General features: G+C 42.1%; 1 protein-coding gene across 7 annotated transcripts in view; it reads left to right on the top strand.

The window, feature by feature from the left end:
- The first annotated feature begins 200 nt into the window (after positions 1 to 200).
- lrp2a (low density lipoprotein receptor-related protein 2a) overlaps positions 201 to 20,559 on the top strand; it is a 46,615-nt gene continuing 26,256 nt past the window's right edge. For 2 of the 7 annotated variants that reach the window (XM_085764232.1, XM_085764230.1), the window contains exons 1-30: positions 202 to 525; positions 5,294 to 5,401; positions 5,885 to 6,007; positions 6,385 to 6,501; positions 6,912 to 7,022; positions 7,128 to 7,241; positions 7,365 to 7,481; positions 8,078 to 8,221; positions 8,327 to 8,446; positions 8,974 to 9,102; positions 9,568 to 9,737; positions 11,072 to 11,295; positions 11,752 to 11,958; positions 12,110 to 12,312; positions 12,520 to 12,660; positions 12,822 to 13,025; positions 13,620 to 13,812; positions 14,515 to 14,640; positions 14,811 to 14,941; positions 15,130 to 15,267; positions 15,357 to 15,638; positions 15,768 to 16,007; positions 16,343 to 16,462; positions 16,993 to 17,109; positions 17,272 to 17,652; positions 18,413 to 18,661; positions 19,278 to 19,489; positions 19,610 to 19,794; positions 19,896 to 20,124; positions 20,278 to 20,455. In XM_085764232.1, coding sequence (XP_085620358.1) covers positions 252 to 525; positions 5,294 to 5,401; positions 5,885 to 6,007; positions 6,385 to 6,501; positions 6,912 to 7,022; positions 7,128 to 7,241; positions 7,365 to 7,481; positions 8,078 to 8,221; positions 8,327 to 8,446; positions 8,974 to 9,102; positions 9,568 to 9,737; positions 11,072 to 11,295; positions 11,752 to 11,958; positions 12,110 to 12,312; positions 12,520 to 12,660; positions 12,822 to 13,025; positions 13,620 to 13,812; positions 14,515 to 14,640; positions 14,811 to 14,941; positions 15,130 to 15,267; positions 15,357 to 15,638; positions 15,768 to 16,007; positions 16,343 to 16,462; positions 16,993 to 17,109; positions 17,272 to 17,652; positions 18,413 to 18,661; positions 19,278 to 19,489; positions 19,610 to 19,794; positions 19,896 to 20,124; positions 20,278 to 20,455 — 5,287 coding nt within the window. In that variant the 5' untranslated portion in view covers positions 202 to 251. Of the gene's footprint in view, positions 526 to 5,293; positions 5,402 to 5,884; positions 6,008 to 6,384; positions 6,502 to 6,911; positions 7,023 to 7,127; positions 7,242 to 7,364; positions 7,482 to 8,077; positions 8,222 to 8,326; positions 8,447 to 8,973; positions 9,103 to 9,567; positions 9,738 to 11,071; positions 11,296 to 11,751; positions 11,959 to 12,109; positions 12,313 to 12,519; positions 12,661 to 12,821; positions 13,026 to 13,619; positions 13,813 to 14,514; positions 14,641 to 14,810; positions 14,942 to 15,129; positions 15,268 to 15,356; positions 15,639 to 15,767; positions 16,008 to 16,342; positions 16,463 to 16,992; positions 17,110 to 17,271; positions 17,664 to 18,002; positions 18,018 to 18,408; positions 18,662 to 19,277; positions 19,490 to 19,609; positions 19,795 to 19,895; positions 20,125 to 20,277; positions 20,456 to 20,559 lie in introns of those variants that run through there. The other 5 variants (XM_085764229.1, XM_085764231.1, XM_085764233.1 and 2 more) reach the window with 5 other exon arrangements.

Raw genomic sequence — 20,559 nt, 5'->3', positions numbered from 1 at the left:
ACGTTATACAAGCTATCAATTATTATTAGGTGTACATAAAACCTTGTCTGGGTGTGTAAAGTTATGTACCAAGGCTAGTTGTAGCCTACACATAGGTCTTGTTAGACACCTTCATTCAAAACGTTAGTTAGTTTAAAAATTTTGCTTTCCTGTCATTATTTATTTATTTTTCTTAAAGCTCCACAGCAAGCAACCACTGAAAGACATGGGCGAGTGAAAAATCAGTGGCACCCCGGACCAGCCGGACTCTCATGGCATTATGCAGGTTCCAGGGCCAAGGGGATTTATTCAGAGGGCCGAGGCTGGGTTGGGGGAGCGGCCGTCCTGGCCTTTGTGCACGCCCCTTTTCATCAACTAGCGGGCCAAGAAAGACAGACAGAGGAAAGCAACAGCATCCCAGTCCCAGTCCCTACAGCTCCTCCATCTGCACAGCGGAGCTGGACGGACCAGCCAGAATGTGGAGAGCACTGCTACTTAAACTCATTCTCGTCTTCATGTGCGGTGTTAGATGGGTCAACTCTGAGGGTAAGTGGTCTAATTTTTTATTTTATTTATTTTTTTATGCCTCCTACTTTCTTTCTTTTTCTTCCTGGCAGTTGAATGATTCATTGGGGGAACTGTAGAGCTGTTGAGCTACTAGTGATTCACCCATTGCACTTGTTGCTCAATCAAAACAAACCACTTACTGTGCAGTTAGCTGATTTTTTTTCTGAATTAAAATAGTATTTTCTTTCCAAAGCTAAGACCAAAATATCCATCCAGTGAGTAAGGTTCAAGATCTGATGAAAATTAAAGATGCTGAATCAACTGAACACATGAAAATAACCTTGTTGATCATCACAAAAAGCCTCCTTTTTAATGGACTGACTCTGTAGCTTCCAGTGATTTTTTAAAAGTGTCCATTAGGTACAGTAATTGTGGCTGTGGGGCTGGATGTTTCAGCACATAGTATTACTTTAAAGGTTGAGCACAAAGCCTTCCTCAGACAGATTGGAAGTTCTCTTGAGGAACTTTTGCCTGAGCTTTACTGTTGCTAGGTAACAGAAAAGAGCATGTGACTTGCAGACAATCTGTGAGGACTGAGAGCTACTGGTACAAATCTCATTCGATTTTACGCCGTAGACCGCTGATTCAAACTTGATTGCAGCTCGAGGAAGAACTTTATTCCCTCCCCCGGCCCCGAGTGTAAGACAGAGACACACAAAATGCTCGGATACTGGTCTTATTTTACATGACAGTCTTGAGTTTGTCTCTTGTGTTTGTAGCCCAACTAGATCCTACTTCTCAAATTGTAATCTGCTTTCTTTTTGCTCAACCCTTAGTACGTAAGCTCCTTAGTGTGAATCAAGCAACTAATTACACTGCAGGTGCTGCAGAATGGAACCATTTCTACCTAAGGAGCAGTTTGAAGTAAAGAAAAGAAACTGTATTCAAGAGAAATGAGTCGCAGCTACAGCTTTCTTTATGTATTTATTATGAAACATCCTGGGCCTATTTCCGCACTGGCTAACAGACACACAAAACAAAAAAAGGTGAACTCTGCATGCCTAAAAAGACAATATAACCATGTTGATGCTGAGACTGTGGCATCTGTAAAAGAAAAAAAAAATCACTTGGCATTTCCTTTGAATCGCAGCAGTCTCAGTACTTGCAGCTGATATTTGCTGATGGCAACTGAAATGAATAAGATGATGACTTGGCTAAAACCTAAGTGTCTAAGTAGACTTTGTCAGCATATTCCTGTTGATTATTAGCACTAATCTGTTGTAATTAACCAACACTAATGTCAAATGCTTACCTAAAATTATATGGAGTCATACAGGTTATGATAATGTTCAACCACTCACCTTTAACCTGAAGTTATAATAACATAACATGTTGTAGGAAAACCTCAATATAATCATGTCGGGAGCTTCCTGAATTCCTATCCGGTGAAATGTAAATCAAATGAAAAGATGTGACACTTAAGAATATACAGTACTGAAAAGATTAGTAATGGTTTATTTATGTAGTTTTACTCTGAGGGGGCAGGGTGTCACTAATCTCTACTTGATCCCCTACAAAAATCCTGAAGTTTGATAATTGTCTCATCCTCACCCTTCTGTAACACATTATCCAGGCCTTATCCTTGACACTGCTGCAGAATGCTTACACTTGCAATAATAGCTAATGTGACAGTCGGGAGGGATTTCATGGTGCTGGTTTGTTAACGACCTACTGACATTATATTAACTAGCCTCTGCCATTTTTTGCTGTTCCAGACATATTTTGTCAGTAAATTGTGTTGTTTTTCTCTCTTAATCATTGACTGCTGATGTCCAAATAACATGTAAAGTGCACAGGAAGAACTCTAATGATGTTAAAGATTAAAAGAACAAAAAGAATAAGTGAAACACACAGCATATTTGTTAGTATGCTTGTAGTTTGGTCAGGTGCAGCGCTGCTCTGTCACGGATTTGACCACACTGTTTCGTAGTTTTAGCCTGTTAAAGACGTTAAATTCTTAAAGACACGCTAACTTGGGCAACATGTGCATGTTAAAGCTCACACATGCCGGCTTCTTTCCGGTGTCGAAGCCTAAATCCTTGTGCAACAGTAACACAGCGTTAGAAACAAGAACACAGTTGGCACAAATCAAGCGCAAATCCTTTCTTTTTCCTGCAGCTCCCTCAGTGTAGGTTACAGACACTGAGGATGAAGTTGAGCCTCCAACTTCCAGGTAGTGCGCTGTGACTCACTGTACAGAGGAAAAATAAGTTGTCCAGGGCCTGTGTCAACTTAATTTATGATTTGTTTCAGTCACGCCTTTGTTAAAGCGTGATCTAAATAATCATGCTGAGTATTCCTCAATTCCAACCAGACCGAGGCTTTATCCCTCACTCTATTTATTTCTTCCCTTTGCTCCCATGCCACTGCCAAAGCCCCTTGGGTTTTTCACTGTTTTGTCTGTAGAAGTAAGAGCCAAAGTCACTTGTTTGGCAATTGACTGCATTCTGCCGCATTGATTTCCATATGAAATAGGCAGCAGCACTTCGCTCTGACTGCATGGACGGGTCCAACGTCTCATGCTGCCAGCAGCCGTTCTCAGTGACTGCAGAGGGCTGCGTCAAAACAAGACGATATTGACGAAAGCCTGAAGACATCTCCCCTCCACGGGACAACAGGGAGGTTCAGAGAGTTTGGGCAGTTAGTGTACAGGTGTTTTCGTCGTGGGTGGCCATGAGAGGCGAGCCTATGTTTCACTTTTGTTTAACTAATCTCAGGAAACGAGTTTTACTGTACTCTGCTTTCCACTGTCCATCTACAAAGTGGCTTTTTTTTTAGGGTGACACTTCCAGTTATGAGTCTGCATCCCTGCTGGCACCTTTTTTGTGCCATTGTAATTTCACAGTGGGGTTTAAGGCGTTTGGGGGGGTTCATTCTAATGAAAATTCCTCTACTGCTCCTCTTTGTTGGTCTGTAGTAGGGTGTCCTTATCTTCCCACATGGGTAGTGCAGCGCTCTCTCCTGCTGTGGGTTTAAGTTGCTAATTAGAAAAGACAAGGCAAGAAAGTGGAGGGGAAACACTAACAAAAAAAAAAGCACTCGACATCACGCCTTTAGACTAAACATTTTTATTAACAGATTTGCACCGTTCGGGTCCCAGGCAAATTTACAACTTTGTCAGGATGAGGACAGAGAAATTTGAGGGTTAAGGAAAAGTTACAAAGACGATGTCCTTCTCAGAATGTAAGAGGAACCCCACACAAGATAGTGCTGTTGAAAGGTTCAGCTTCAGAGTATCTGTCACCTTTCCCAGAAGTAATACTGTCAGGGAACACTGCCTGCATTTGAAAGCCTCTAGCTAGCGGATTGGTTTCTCCTTTGGCGTGCATGGTTTTAAGTTGTCAGCCCAGGTCTGAATGTATGGCAACTATAAACATCTTGGTCTTTTCTAAAGCAGACGTTAACTAGTTAAGCTGTTATTCACATTTTTGATTCTGATATAATATTTATTTGAGAGCTTTCTATTTAATATGTAATTACCCATACAATATTGCCGTCATTCAATACTTAAATGTATTAAGCAAGCCGTTCATTTTAAGGGGAAATATAGTGTTTCTGTTTAATAGGGCACATCTCTTAGCCATTGTTATACTGTATGCAACACTTGTCCCTGCTGCCATGCTATAGTATAGATGATGCTGGGATCACTGACTTGCAACAAAGGCTCCCTTTGAGCAGGTTGTGAGCAATTTTATCATTAGTAAACTGAGCAGGAAAAAACAGTTTTCTTCCTCATAGGTCCCACAGGAGTTAAATATTGAGCCTCTAAAGCAGTATGTTGGTTTTAATTTATCAGAGACAGACATTCTTGATGATAAACCCTTGACTCTCAGCACAGATAGACAATACATTTTTTACTGTTTACTTACATAGTTGCTCAGATAAACACACCTGTGGGGATTACACTTTTGTATATATCTCTAAGTCTTAGCTGCAAGGTGCTGTGGGAATTATATCGCTATAGCAAGCAGATTTGATTTCAGATATGTTGTCCCAGTCTGTCAACAGGCTGTTGATTTTGAACAAGAGGGAAGAATGTTTCCAAAGTGCCGGCTAAGGCAGGGCAGAGACAGACCACCGACCCCAAGCATGCACCAGCAATCACCACCTCACAGCTCTTCTCATGAAAAATTTGGGTTGAAATGGTTGCGGTACCACCCAGTACCACTATTTATTCCAATTACATTTCAGATCGGACAGGAACAGCATGCACCATAAATCAGGCTGTCAGAGAGACAATCAAATTTGCACATTCCTATTTGGACGGGGCTGATGGAGTGCTCTGCCACTAAACTATGCTGCCTGAATCAATCGCTCCTGGAAAATGTCAGGGAAGGTAGAGTGGTGGTACCTTATCTCTACAGATGCCACTCAGTGAGAACATCAAAAGGAGGCTCAGGATGAGTGCGGTAAAGGTTGTGTAACTGTCGGGAGGATGGCTGGCACGCTTGTCTCCAAGGCTTGTCAATGCACTTAACAACATGCTTCGTCAGTGGAAGACATCCCTGCCCCCTTATGCCATGTTTTTTCATTTCTGAGTTAAATCTAGAATATTCAAGAATTTATAAAACCTCTTTTTAGAGAATTATTTAATGACAGGTTTTTGTACAAAGTGCTAATACCACAACAAATTTATTTTTATCAACATTAAAATGGCAAAATGAAAAATTATATCTGGAAAAAAATAATTTAATGCACAAAAAAGCTAGAAATGTACTGAACTACTCTAAACGATCACTGTGTGTAGGATGTGAACTGGGGCAGTTCCGCTGTGGGACAGGCCGTTGTATCCCAGGGGATTGGCACTGTGACGGGACATCAGACTGTGTGGATGACTCTGATGAGCACGACTGTCGTGAGTTATTTCTTGTTTCACACCTTTATGCCAATGTATTATCTCAGAGGGTTGGAGCATTTATGATACTTTATGTATGTGTCATTCCAACCTGAATTACAGCAGAGGAGAAAAAGCATTCAGATCATTTACTTAGAATTACTCAATTTTACTTCAGAAAATAAACAAGTGTATTACTGGCTAATTAGACTTTAAATCTCAAAATTATAAGTACTCCTCTTTAAGTCTGTAATCTATAACAGTTTATTATAAATGATTAACTGATTATATTTTATGAAGGTCTCAGTTAGTATATTATATGTACCGGTATTTCTTCCTCAGAGTTGTGTTGGACTAAGTATATAAAGTAGCATGAAATGAGTTGGTTAAGTATGAGTAAGTTGCTGAAATAGCGTTAAGCAAAGTGAAACTGAGCATATTAACTCAGCAACAGAGGATTTCAACTCTTTCAGAAAATGAAATGCTCTGTGTGTGTTCCCACAGCTCAGGTAACATGTGATGACAGTCATTTCCAATGCTTGAGTGACGGCGAGTGTATCCCAGATGTGTGGGTGTGCGATGATGAGGAGGACTGTGAGGATGGCTCAGATGAGAGGCAACACTGTCGTGAGTACATGTTACAGTCATTTAACCACCCAAACCTCTGTATTTCTAATAGACACGTAGACCTCAATATCACACCGAGATGAAACAATGAAATCACTGGTTTTAACTGAAATACATGGATGCTGATTTTTAGGGTTGCACTGCACCATTACAATACACCAACTGTAGTCATTTTTAACACAATTTTGATACAAATTAAACTTTGTTACTCTTATTAAGGTCTGTATTTTTGAAAAAAATCTTCAAGAAATTAGCCTCTCAAAGGCTACGGAGTTAAGTTATATTAGGTTAAGTAAATCAGACTGCAACTACATATAATACATGTGTGGCTCAAAGATTCTCACGTGCTGCTAAGCAATTCTCCAACCTGTCCTCAGCTGGAAGGACATGCACTAGCGGCCAGTTCAGCTGCAGTAATGGGGCGTGCATCCCAGGAGAATACCGATGTGACCGTCTCGCGGACTGCTCAGATGGATCTGACGAGAGAAACTGCCGTAAGTCTTCTCTGGGGTGGTTTCCCCTTTTTTTTAGTTTTTATCTCAGGCTCCTGTGGCATTTTAATCAATTTGTTAAGATTAAGAGGCTCGCTGACTGACAGAATGGGCCACAATATGCTTCTTGTTGTCAGAGGTTGATTGCAGATTCCTTGGTGGATTAGTCAAGCTGAAGTTCAGCTGCTATGCCATTATTGTGCCGACATGGTAGACTCACAACACTACACACTGTGGTAATCTCACAATTGCATAAAGAATGCTGTGGCGACTGCTGTTGTTATGGTGGTGGCGTTAAATTTGAGTCTCTTATCCTTCCCATTCGCCGAGCTTTTCACATGAGCTGAAAGGAAAACGGTTGTCAGGCTGATTTGAATGCAGAGCATTTCCCTGATGATGATTTAATCTTTCAGATTACCCTGAGTGTACACAACTGAGATGTGCTAATGGGGCCTGTTACAACCGGACACAGCGATGTGATCAGATACTTGACTGTCGTGACGGCTCTGATGAGGCAAATTGCAGTAAGAAACCAGTCAATTTCTAAAACAGGCATTCTCAAGCCTAAAGAAAAACACACAATTAAATGGTTCTTTTTGTCTACTTCGACTGTTTTGTGTTTTCTTTAGCACAGCACTGCAACACGGGCCTGTTTCAGTGTCGTAACGGAGTGTGTATTCCTCAACGCTATGTGTGTGACCATGATGACGACTGTGGGGACAGAAGTGACGAGCTAAATTGCAGTATGTAGGCCTTGTCTCCATATCCTCTTTTTTTGTTTTAATCTAACCTCATTGTGAGTCTAATGACACTTATCTTTGCCCAGATAGATAAACATGTAACTTAGTGTCTTATCTCACCTGCAGCATACCCTACATGTAGAGGGAATTACTTCACCTGCCCCAGTGGTCGCTGTATCCATCAAGTCTGGGTTTGTGATGGAGAGGATGATTGCGAGGACAACGCTGATGAGAAAGGCTGTGGTATGGATATGATCGTTACAAACCAGTTCTCATAAATGTACTTTATTTTCACTGCTGGAAATCAGTAATGTTAGATATTTGGCCAGCTAAACAACACCAGAATTGGTTACAACTGGAGCTCTCTGCGTGAGCCTGATTCATCTCCAGTCACCATGGTCGGTTCTGGATAGCAAGACGCTATGCCTGTGCTCCTTTAAGTGTGTTATTCAAATGCCTCTTTGTGACACAAGATTGCGCAGCCCCCCAAAGGGCTTTAGAATTCCTTCACACGGCTGTGAAGAGTGTGTGTTTTTAGAGGATGGGCTGCAGAAGCCCTCTGAGCCCCCATGTGACCCCCTCCAAGCTCCACTCCCCTGCATCGATTTAAAGTGACAGTAATTTCCCTGACAATGAAGTCCCAGTTACAATTTTCTTAAGATCAGCTACACATTCCTGTGGAGGCTGCCTGTCCCTAATACACACCTCGCCCACTGAATGAATATATTTCACTTCCCAACAGTCTGACGCATTTAAAACTCTGCTGAGCTGCTTTTTGGATTTTCTTTTCTATGTGCGAGCCAACCACAGACAAAGATGGTTTTGGGGTTTTTCTACAGATAATGTGCCGAGAGAGTGTTACCCAGGAGAGTGGCCCTGTCCGTCCTCCGGCCTGTGTATCCCCATGGATCACCTGTGTGATGGAACAGCTCACTGTCCCGATGGAGAGGATGAAACTAACACCACTGCTGGCCGCAACTGCAGTGAGTACCAACAAAACTAGTGGCAGTTACATATTAGAACATCTGATATATTACAAAACCTGTGCCACACTTGTCCTCGTGATTCTGGTTTGTGTGTTGGAACAGGTATCTGGAGATGTGCCTCTCTAAGCTGTGAACATCGTTGTCATGCCTCTCCTGAAGGAGGAACCTGTTCTTGTCCTTCTGGATATGTTGTCAGCAGCAACAATAGTCGCTCATGTATAGGTATTTAACCTTCCTAAAATTTAACTGCAGCATAGCACAATATTGGAGAATTTCTGTATATGGAGACAATGACAAGGATAAATAGGGATGCTTGGCACGTTCCCAAGTAATAAAAAGTTTTATGCTTTTGTTGAGCATTAACTATGGCAGTAGGTCAGTCCTTTAATAACTTTTATTTGGGGTTTTCTACGTAAGAGTGGAACAAAATAGGTCCTCAATCACAAGACATGAAAAGTATAGGCTGCCCAAATACTTTGTGCATGTTTCCATTTACACTTGCAATGTGTCCAGAGTCTTTGCCCAGAGACTTAACAACTCAAATCAGGTTTACAGCTGGGCATATAAAATCTGCTGGACCCAGAGAATGAGGCACGCTGTTCAGACTGTTCAGGAAGTATCATTGACTTGCACCTCTTTGTCCTTTTATGTTGTCTCTTTAAAAAAAACTTTTGAAGGTGTAATATGACTCAAACAGAACAAATTGTTTTATAATCCTCATCTGCTTTGGTTTTGATTTCATGCTGAAGACTTTGACGACTGCTCGATGTGGGGAGTGTGCGACCAGCTGTGTGAAGACCGCTTAGGTTCCCATCGCTGCAGCTGCCGAGAGGGCTACACGCTGGAGCAGCACCGATACTGCAGAGCTGACATCTCAAGTGAGTGTCATTCTCTCTCTCTGTCTGAACAGTGTGTTTTACATACAGTATGCTCAGATTTTCATTGTAAGAATAAATCACCTGAATGAGGCCCATTAGCATAGACCCCCCCCTTTCCTTTCTGCCGACCTCTGTGGCTGCTCCACTGAGCGTCTGTGCCTCTTTGTGGTGCATTGCTGCGTACCAAATGTTGTTTTAGTTAGTCTCTTGCCTGCTGAACATAGAAAGAGTGTTGACTGAGAGGCTGACCTCTTTGATTTTAGCTTTAGCAAAGAGAGTGTGAAATGATAATGGCTAGAAATCCCCCTACCTTCATTATTCTGTAAATTTCCCAGTGATCTTTTAGTTGAGCATGAGTATTTCAAAACCTCTGTTTCAATACAAATCAAGCTCTGAACATTTCAAAGATGAGGATTTCTTTATTTCATGTTTTGAGACTTGTTTTTATGTTCTTTTCTCCTGCAGCCGGAGTTCCCTCCTTAATATATTCTAACGGCAGAGACCTGCTAATAGGTGACATCCATGGCAACAATCTGCGCACTCTGATTCATTCACAGCACAGAGGGGTTGCAGTTGGAGTGGACTTCCATTATAATCTCCATAGGATCTTCTGGACTGATACCATTCAGAATAAGGTATTTTTAAACAGTGTATACTATATATATATCACTGTGTAAGTCACAACAGTTGAATGTTACAGCATCAGCTAAAGGAGATAAAATAAACAAATAAGACAAATAATATTACCTCCTCAGAGCAGTGCACAGTCCCATGGTGACAATTTATGGGGAGTAGAACAATTTCTTTTTGTAGACTGGAGCTGGCCAGGACCAAATTCTCTGTGTTATCATTTAAAATATCAGCAATGTGGATACTATAATAATGGGATTGGCTCCTTTGTGGCTGGGTCATAATGAACGGGAAGTAGATGTGGAATGGAATCCAAATGGCCTAATCTTGAAACCTGTCTGATAGGCTGGTATGATGTTCACATACCAGGGTGCAATTTTTGTAACTCGATCTTGTTCAAAGTAATCATGCTGTATTTGTTTTCAGTGGCACTGTCCATCTATATGCATTCTTTGGCCATCTAAAAAGTCTTTGTTCAGTTTATGCCTTGGCCTCTCAATGGTTTGAACTGCAGCCACTGGGCTGAAAGACTAGGATACATCTCTGACTAAGCATCTATGTCTATCAGCCACCTCCATGGCAGCATGTCAGATTAAAAGTAGGGAGAGCACAAACAGGGCATGTGAATGTAATGGGAAAGGTTAAACAGTCAGGCTATTTCCACATCTTCAGTTTCTCTTTAAACAGGCCAGTTGAAAATCCTGCTTTTTAGACCTCTGGATCTTGTTTCAAAAGAAGAGAAGCAGAGCTGCTAAGAGTAGTGCCCCTCTGACCAACTGCATGGTGCCAAGGCATCCGGTGTGAGAAACTAGTGCCATCTCAGTATCAGTATAGAGGCAGGTTCAGAAAACTAGGTTACAGATTTAACAAAATGTGCTATAATAAATGTGTTTTTTTTATTGTTACTTTTACATTTCAAACCATTAATCATGCACATTTGTCCAGTAAAAGAGTTTTTGTCCCTTGTCATTGTTTCTCCTGTTCCTGTTTGGACTGCTCATTCTCAAAGAGGTTTTTTGCTTTAAAAAAAAAGATGCAGATTTTAAGATAGATAAACTTTGGAAGTCATTTTAACACCAAACAAGGACTGTGGATCTATCTCCCATGACTAACACTGAAATCAATCAAGGAGGTCATATGGATTGCAATTACAGCAGCCAGTAACACTTCCAATCTACCTGTATGTATGTATGTATGTACTGTATGTATGTATGTATGTAAGTATTGTAAAATGATACACTTGATAAAAAGCTGCCCTTTAATATTTTCCCTTTATTTCTGGACGCAGTGGCCACCTACGGGCTAATTTTCTGACAACAATGGCATCTTTTGTCTACAGGTGTTTTCTGTGGATATGGACGGTTCCGACGTGCAGGTGGTTTTAAACATATCAGTTGACTACCCTGAGAACCTGGCCGTGGACTGGGTGAACAATAAACTGTATGTGGTGGAGGCTAGCGTCAACAGGATCGACATGGTGGACTTTGATGGAAGTAACCGGGTCACGCTCATCACCGAAAACCTCGGAAACCCGAGAGGACTGGCAGTGGACCCGACTGTCGGGTAAACACATCTTCCAGCTTCTGTCCATTCATCTATTCCCAATCTCCACATACAGTATCTGTTGTGCTCCATCGGCACGGAAAAATAGGGGGGTTGTGTGTGTGTGTGTGTGTGTGTGTGTGTGTGTGAGATTAGGAGATTGCCCTGGGTGGATTAGTGAGGAGCAATGTAAGTGATGACCCTCATTGTAATCCAATAGTATAGTTCAAGGGGGGAGGACGAGAGCCAGGTGGCTACAGGAATTACATATCGTAAATTAATGTACAGCTGCCCGGTGAGTTGCAGTGCCACCCACCTGGAGACATTATGTGGTGCATCGGATACTTAATTAAAAAAGGGATGACTTGTATGTTTTTCCTTAGGTCAATACATGTAATGTTATTCCTGGCTTCAGCTGTATATTGCGGTCCTCATGTAACAGTCCTATTGGATTAAATGTTTCCCCCTCTTTCACAGGTACATGTTCTTCTCTGATTGGGAGGCACTCAATGGACAACCGGGCCTGGAGCGGGCTTTCATGGATGGCACGAACCGTTATGGGATCATAGGCAATAAACTGGGCTGGCCAGCTGGTATCACACTGGACATAGAGGCCAAACGCATCTATTGGGTTGACAGTCGCTACGACTACATTGAAACTGCAACATACGATGGCCTTCACAGGTAAATATGTCGTACATTATTCCTCAAAAGAAATAAATTTGCTACAATCATAAAAGCTAAATCCCAAGAATAAACCTTCAGGGTAAATAAGGAGAAGGATGAATGCGTTCATATTCTAATAAATCAGTGTCATCACCAATTTCTTTATCAGAAAAACAGTGGTCCATGGAGGTTCTGTGATCCCACATCCCTTCGGCATCAGTCTGTTTGAACACAATGTCTATTTCACGGACTGGACCAAGATGGCTGTGATGAAAGCCAACAAGTTCACTGACAGCAATCCTCAGGTTGTTTACAGTTCATCCCAGACTCCACATGGTGTAGCAGTGATTCATCAGCTTAAACAGCCACATGGTAAGCCCCCCCATCACTGAGTCACATTTACTGACTGCTCACACATCTCGTAGTCCACACTGTTCATACTACAGTTGTGCCATTTAGTGTTTACAGTGTATTTTACTTATCCAGCAACAAATAGCCACAGTCAAAGCTGCAGTCACAATCTGTAATTTATTTCCTGTAAGTATGTCAGTTAAGGGGAATTTTTTGTGTTGTCTCCAGTGTCGAACCCTTGCGGTGTTGATAGAGGCGGATGTGAGCAGATCTGTGTTCTGAGTCACAGGAGTGACAATGGAGGGCTGGGTTACCGCTGCAAATGTCGCATTGGCTATGACCTACATGCTGATGGAAAGCGATGCTTGGGTAAACAGACCTTGTTATTTTTGTATTTAACTCACCTGTAAAGCAACCAACAATAGTTTCATCATCAACTCTCCATTTTTGTTTTGTCATGATGTTTTTGTGAGGCTTAATATCTTTGCCGTGGTATTGTTTAAAAAGGTCTTCTGATATCTTATTTGCAGCTGTCAGGCAGTTTCTGCTCTTCTCCAGCCAGCTGGCGGTAAGAGGCATCCCCTTCAACCTCTCCTCTCAGGAAGACATCATCCTGCCTGTCACTGGATCACCCTCCTACTTCGTTGGGGTGGATTTTAGTGCTGAAGATGATGCCATCTTCTTCTCAGACACAGCCAAAGATATTATCTACAAACAGAAAGTGAATGGGACTGGTGAGCATCGTGTCTGTTGGCGTAGAAGAACTTTTTAGAATATCCTTATGTAATCACAGTGTTTCTTCAGCATATTAGTACAAGGAAAAATATGTTTTGGAGTATGACAAACTATCAGCAGTTAAAATGTTTCCAATTTTTTCTCTGTGCTTACATCCTTGGATAATTTCTTTCCTAGCAGCGAGCTGTACCATGTGATTCAGCCAGGCTTATACAGGGAGTTAAGGGAGTGCCTGATGGGGCCGACTGGTACAATGGGGGAGTGAATTGACAGTGGAAATGGATCTCATAATCAACGTTCATCTCAAACTAAACACCTGAAATGGCTAGAGCAGACTAATGAGGGTTGTTTTACCAAGCAGTTTTGGTATTTAGTTTCTAAATTATTGCATTAATAAGGAAAAGCAGTTACTAATGTGATAATCCACAAGCAGAAACACCACTGCTCTGATCAGTGATGTTGTTTTTGGAGCTGCTCTCGTTTTTTCTGCCCAGGCCGCATGGTGAAAATGCAAGCTGACAGCCTATTTATTTAAATGTGTTCCTCTTTCATCTCTGTGGTAAACGGTGGTCTGACTCCTTTGATCTGCACAGGCAGGGAGGTACTGGCAGCCAATAGAGTGGATGGAGTGGAGGACCTGGCTTACGACTGGATTTCAAAAAACCTCTACTGGACTGACCCACGATACAGGAGCATATCTGTCATGAGGCTGGCTGATAAGTCCAGGAGAGCCATCATACGTAACCTCAACAACCCGAGGGCCATAGTGGTGCACCCTCTCATCGGGTAAACAAAATAAGAAAATGATTGTAGTTTTTCGACTGTGGCTCCAAAACAAATATTTACATTTTCTTTCCCTCTTGTTCAGAAGTAGATTATGTGGGCAATGCACACCACCTTTAAAACTGTGCTTTTAAGGTGTATTGAATAGGGCAATACTAGTAATCATCAGACCATGATACTACCCCAGTATATCTGAGAAAAAGAGCTTTAGGTTAGGTTACAACCTATGTAATGCATACTGAATACTCTGAAGTTAAATCTGTGAAAATATTTTTTTAGAATATCGTTTGAATATCGATGGAAAATATACAAGAGGTTATGATATTAATCGTTTGTATGTTTCTTTACTTTTAATGGAAGTGAAATCTGGCTACACACTGTAAGATGTACTCAGCCATTCATAAAATGTCCTCAAATTAAGCCCCCACCTGATAAAAGGAATCCTTATTTAGAACAAGCTGTTATTCCCAACAGCCTCAAAGTCATAAGGCCTCTGTGTCCAACAGCTGAGATTAGTTCAGCGTGAAGGGCAGTATTGTAGCAAACACTAAGAAGTTGGCTTAAACTGAAAAGCTCTATAAAGTAGAAGAATACAAAAATAAATCTAAATAAACAGGGTTTTTGTGGTAGATATTTCAAAATAATCAGAGTAGGTAGATTTTCTATGAAATATGACACTGATCCTTGTTTGTTTTGCTTTGACAGGTATATCTTTTGGACTGACTGGTACCGACCAGCCAAGATTATGAGGGCATGGGGTGACGGGTCACATGCCCTGTCTATTGTAAACACTACTCTTGGCTGGCCAAATGGCCTAGCTATTGACTGGAGGTGAGTCCAGTGTCCTACAGCCATGTGCCGAAAACACCTTCTTTATTACACAGAAGATTATTTAATGTTTCTTTTTTATTCATAATTCATATTTAAATGACCTTGTATGTGAGTAGTTGGGTGAGTGCTTATTTTTTCTTTCCCCTGCCTCCTCCTTTTTCTCCACCCAGCTCAATGCGTCTCTATTGGGTGGACGCCTTCTTTGACAAAATTGAGCACAGCAGTTTTGATGGAAAGAACAGGGTTTCATTGGACCGCATCACACAGATGTCCCATCCCTTTGGTCTCACCATTTTTGAAGGTGATAATTCTTGCATAAACAACAAGTTATAAACTTCCTGTACAGAACAATGTTTTTGATCTAAATAAGGAGGGAGTTCAGTGCACTAAAATTGACTTTCTAAATGTCAAAAGTGCCTTTACTGTTGCCAGGAGGTGATGTATGATAAAATAACTGAGTTTGTGCTCTATTGTTTGTGTCCCGTGAAGGCTACGCATATTTCACTGACTGGCGTCTTGGTGGTATTGTACGTGTGCGCAAGACTGATGGTGGGGAGATGGTGGTTATCAGAAGAGGAATCAGCCACATTATGCACGTCAAGTCTTTCAACTCCAACTCTCAGATCGGTCAGTCACTGCTCTTCTCATAATGCTACTCATCAGTTTTACACTTGTTAGTCATATTCCTGGTATTTACCCCCTGCTCCCTCTCTCAGGTTCCAACCTCTGCAACAGGCAGACAAATCCTAACGGAGACTGCAGCCACTTTTGCTTCCCAGCCCCAGACTCACAGCGGGTGTGTGGCTGCCCATATGGCATGAAGCTGTCGCCCAACCAACAGACGTGTGTGGAGGACCCCTCCAATGAGCCCCCCACACTGCAGTGCGGAGCCAACTCCTTCTCCTGTGGCAACGGCAAATGTGTCCCAAACAGCTACAGATGCGATGGTGTTGACGACTGCCATGACAACACTGACGAAGTCAACTGTGGAATTAACAGTAATGGCCTTTTTGTAAATCCACTTGATTGTACTGTCCTGACTTGACCAGAGCAAAAAAGAGTTTTATGGCATGGCTGAATACACATCAGTACTATGATGTGTAAAATTATCTCCTTTTCTTTTTCAGACACCACTTGCTCCCCCTCTGCATTCACCTGTGCCAATCAGCGCTGTGTGCCCGCAGGATGGCGCTGTGATGGGCACAACGACTGTTTCGATAACAGCGATGAGAACAACTGTCCTACACAGGTGCCTGGAACGTGCCCCGCCAATCAGTTTACCTGTTCCAACCGCCGCTGCATCCCACATACCTGGCGCTGTGACACTGATAATGACTGTGGGGACAGTTCAGATGAGGCTGACTGCCGTGAGTATCCGTGTAGAGGCCAATGGCTTAAAATTGATTGAATTAGCTTAAGGACTTGTTTTGGCAAATCTGAACTCAGAATTGGCAGAAACCCAGATTCATTACACTGACAGAACTCTGTTTCAAGAAGCCAACCACAAGCAAATATGATTGGAAGTAAACAAAACACATAATGTCCACAGAGGGAATTAAATATGTATTTAGCATGTATGCATGAATTCAGTGGGTTTTTGATTGATGAAATTACATGAATCATAAAAATATGGTGATAAAAGCTAGCTAATAGTCACTTTAAAAAATTGATTAAGACTTAATTCAAACATTTGTATTGACAGATCTGGGAAACACATGCTATCCAGGACAGTTTCAGTGTCCAGACCACCGCTGTATAGATCCCAACTACGTCTGTGATGGGGACAGAGATTGTGTGGATGGAGCAGATGAGCAGGGATGCAGTGAGTACCGCAGTCGTGTTCCCTGTATATGTAGTTATAATATAGTCGCTGGTCTCATCTTCTGAAGTTTCTTTCTCAAACAAATGTGTTAGTTGATCTAATTTTAAAAACTATTTATATTTTACTCTGTTCATATTTCAATAACTAATAAAATCACTTCAAATTGCTGATAAGCCCTATTTGCATCAGATCTCATGACCATGTAGACATTCCCATGACCAAAGTGAAAACCTTTCTTTAGCCGGGTCTCTAATTGTGACATATCGCAGTGCACATCTGCTCTTTTCCCAAAGGGGAATCCATTCATTTGTCCAGTCATCCATACTTTAAGCAGCTCTCTGTTTTTACTAGCTTAACATGCTGAAAAAGTTGTAGAGGTCAATTGAATGCTCTGTAAAATTCAACAAGCATTTGCTAAGCCTCTTAGCGTATTGATCTCATTACTTGTGTTGCACAACAGTGGAGCTTAGCATACATACACCGCAGAAATATGGAATATCAGCATTAACATACTCAACTGGATTTTTCAGTCTACAACTGCACTGTGAATGAGTTCAAGTGCTCCAGTGGTCACCAGTGTATCAACTCCTACTACCGCTGTGATGGAGTCTTTGATTGCAGTGATCGCTCAGATGAGCAAAACTGTCGTAAGTATTAAAATGCATTCTTCCTCATAGGCTAAATTACTGAACCATAACTCAGCCTTGAATTATCATGTGCAAGGAGGTTGCTAATATGTTTGAATTTGTATTCATTTTGGCCTATGCTTACATTCTGTTTGTCTGTGGTGTTTTACTAATGTATTTCAGCTACAAGGCCTCCAGGTATGTGCCATCATGAGACTGAGTTCCAGTGCCAGTCGGATGGCAGCTGTGTCCCCTCCACCTGGGCGTGCGATGGTCACCCAGACTGCGAGGACGGCAGCGACGAGCACCACGCCTGTCCACCTCGCACCTGCCCTTCCTCACTATTCCGCTGCGATAATGGAAACTGCGTGTTACGTAGCTGGATCTGTGACGGGGACAACGACTGCAGGGACATGAGCGACGAACGGGATTGCCCCACGCCACCTTTCCGATGTCCGAGCTGGCAGTGGCAGTGCCCTGGCCACAGCGTGTGCATCAACCTCACCACAGTGTGTGACAACACTCCCGACTGCCCCAACGGTGCTGACGAGTCTCCTCTCTGCAGTAAGTCTGTTCTCTGCTTTTGTCACCTGAGGCAGCATGGAACATGGTCTTTGTTTACCAGAAAGACTTGATTATTTAATTAAATTTCCAAGTTTGTTGGTCCCCTCAAATTCAATTACATTTTCACATCACATGATAAACAGGATCAAACTGATTTTGTTTTATGCAACAACATTTTTGTAGTTCTTGTACTCTATAAACAGGAGTGGCTTCGTTTCACAGAAAATTTGTGTTCGATTTTATCTGTTTGTCTCTGTGTTAGAATCATGCATGTGTGACTGATGATTTGACCTGTATTAACCTGGGAATGATATATGATTTTCCTTTCTTGCCTTTCTCACAACTTTCAGATGAGCCTTTGCCAGGTAGGAACAAACTCTCAATCATTGGTAGAAATGCTGCAAGTAGTTTTAATCAAATTTTCAACACGAACAATGTCTCTATTAACTGTTATAATAGCCATAGATTTGTTTCAAAGCATAATCGACAGGAAAATTTTGTTGGTATTAGAATGTGTGTGCTTATTGTACCATGAAATGTCATGTAAATATGCATTAAAAGCAGTTACATAGCAATGCTAAGGACACTTAATAAAAGTAGTTAGTGCTGTCGTTCATTATCATTTGTGCAGCGTGCATATTAGTGACATGATCTCCAGCTTCTCTACTTACGTATATCGTATGAATTCATCATTTGCTTGGTTTAATTTGCGATCTCCAGTTTTTGTTATTGAATTCTGCTCTGTCTGCTTTCAACTTAGATCAGGAGAGCTGCTCCGACAACAACGCAGGCTGCACTCACGGCTGCATCCAGGGGCCGTTTGGGGCCCAGTGCACGTGCCCTGTGGGTTATCAGCTGAGCAATGACTCCAAAACCTGCCAGGATATAGATGAATGTAATCCCCCCGGACTTTGTAGCCAGCACTGCTTTAATGAGAGAGGCTCTTTCCGCTGCCACTGCCAGGATGGCTACACTTTGGAAGCAGATCAGCGTACCTGCAAGGCCTCAGGTGAGGAGGGATTATGTCGACCTTTTGTACAGGGAACATGCCTGCTCCCTTGGTAGTTGTAAATAAGAACCTATAATTTTGTGATACAATAAAAAAGGGAATAGGTACATTATTAGTGCATACTGTGATTTGGATGTCAACAGGATTCGCCTATACAGCACATATATCAGTTTTCTCTCCTGTTCTGGCTGCGGGGCAGGAATGAGCTATTAAAGCGGGGAGCCAGGCCCCCAGACGACGAGACTGACACACTGTCTTTCTTCTCCCTTGTCTCTCTTTGCTGCTCTGATTTCTTTAGATAAGACAAATAACATATGTGTCACTCACTGGCCATCACTGGTATAATTAGGACATAATCACCAACAAAGGACTGTTTATGAGGAGCGTGCCTGACATCAGCTCCTCTTCCACACAGATAACCTGCTGAAAGGCTTTGCAATACAATAGGTCATTATTTTGGACAAAAGCACATTCCCCAAGGATTGCCATGCGAGTAGGATCTATTTAACAATCCTGTTGTATAGTTTTGGTAAACATGTGAAAGCTGATAAGTGTTCTTATTAGCATGAGAAAGGACATGAAAAATAGGCAGCTGAGATTTGATGTCTGTTTACAGATTCCCGTCAGGCCTTTTTGCTCGTGGCCAGTCGAAATCAGATTGTGCAAGATGACATAACGGCTCAGCCCAACGTCATTCGCTCAGTGGTTCGAGATGGACGCAACATTGTGGCCCTAGATTTTGACTCGGTCACTGACCGTGTGTACTGGTCAGACACCAGCCAGGACAGAATCTGGAGTGCTCACAAAAATGGCAGCGACAGAACTGTGGTGAGTTGTCAGCTCCATTTGTTATACTATGTAAATATTTGTGATTATGCATTTTTTGAGCCATACATGTAGACAGCATCCTAAGTAAACTTTGACTAAGAATGATTCCCCTGCAAACAGGTGTTTGACAGTGGAGTGACTGTGACTGAAAGTCTTGCTGTGGACTGGGTGGGCAGGAACCTGTACTGGACTGACTATGTCTTGGAGACTATTGAAGTGTCTAAGCTGGATGGCACCCATCGGACTGTATTAGTTAGTCAAAATGTCACCAATCCTCGAGCCCTGGTGCTGGACCCAAGAGACAGGTCAGTGATTTTCAGATCATCAATCATTGATATTTGTGTGTCTCATAGTGCAATGTGTCTCTGTTTTTCATCAACTAAGCTGTTGGCCGTTTGTTTTGCAGTGCTCACTTAATGTTCTGGACAGACTGGGGGAGGAACCCCCGCATTGAGAAGGCCAGCATGGACGGAAAATTGAGGACTGTAATTGTAAGCGAGAAGCTGTACTGGCCCAACGGTCTGACCATAGACTACCCAAACAATTTGCTGTACTTTGCTGATGCCTACTTGGATTTCATTGACTATTGCGATTATAATGGCAACAACCGAAAGCAAGTCCTGGCAAGTGACCTGGTGAGTGTATAGAAGGCAGATTTTATTCTTAAAAGTTTTCTTAATTGTCTGCATTTATGTTAAAAATCTAAAGGTTAACAGAGCACAAGCAATTTCCTTGTGAATTGTATGTGTAAGACACACTTTTTTTCTTTTGCTGCTCTCTATGAAAAGGTACTGCAACACCCCCACGCAATTACCATTTTTGAGGATTTTGTGTATTGGACCGACAGATACATCAACCGAGTGATGCGAGCCCATAAGTGGCATGGGGAGAACCAAACAGTGATGCTGTTCAACCTCCCTCAGCCCATGGGTCTGGTGGCAGCACACCCAGCCAGGCAGCCAGCAGGTATGGCGAAGATAGCGAACATGAACCAATCTCTGCTCCATCAGTATTCGCTGTTTTGCCCACCTGACTACATTTGGTTGATAAATAAATATGCAACTGAATTT

Source organism: Trachurus japonicus, chromosome 21 (assembly GCF_045865225.1).
Source record: "Trachurus japonicus isolate A0001 chromosome 21, Traja_1.0".
Taxonomy (NCBI): domain Eukaryota; kingdom Metazoa; phylum Chordata; class Actinopteri; order Carangiformes; family Carangidae; genus Trachurus; species Trachurus japonicus.
This window is presented reverse-complemented; position numbering and strand designations above follow the sequence as displayed.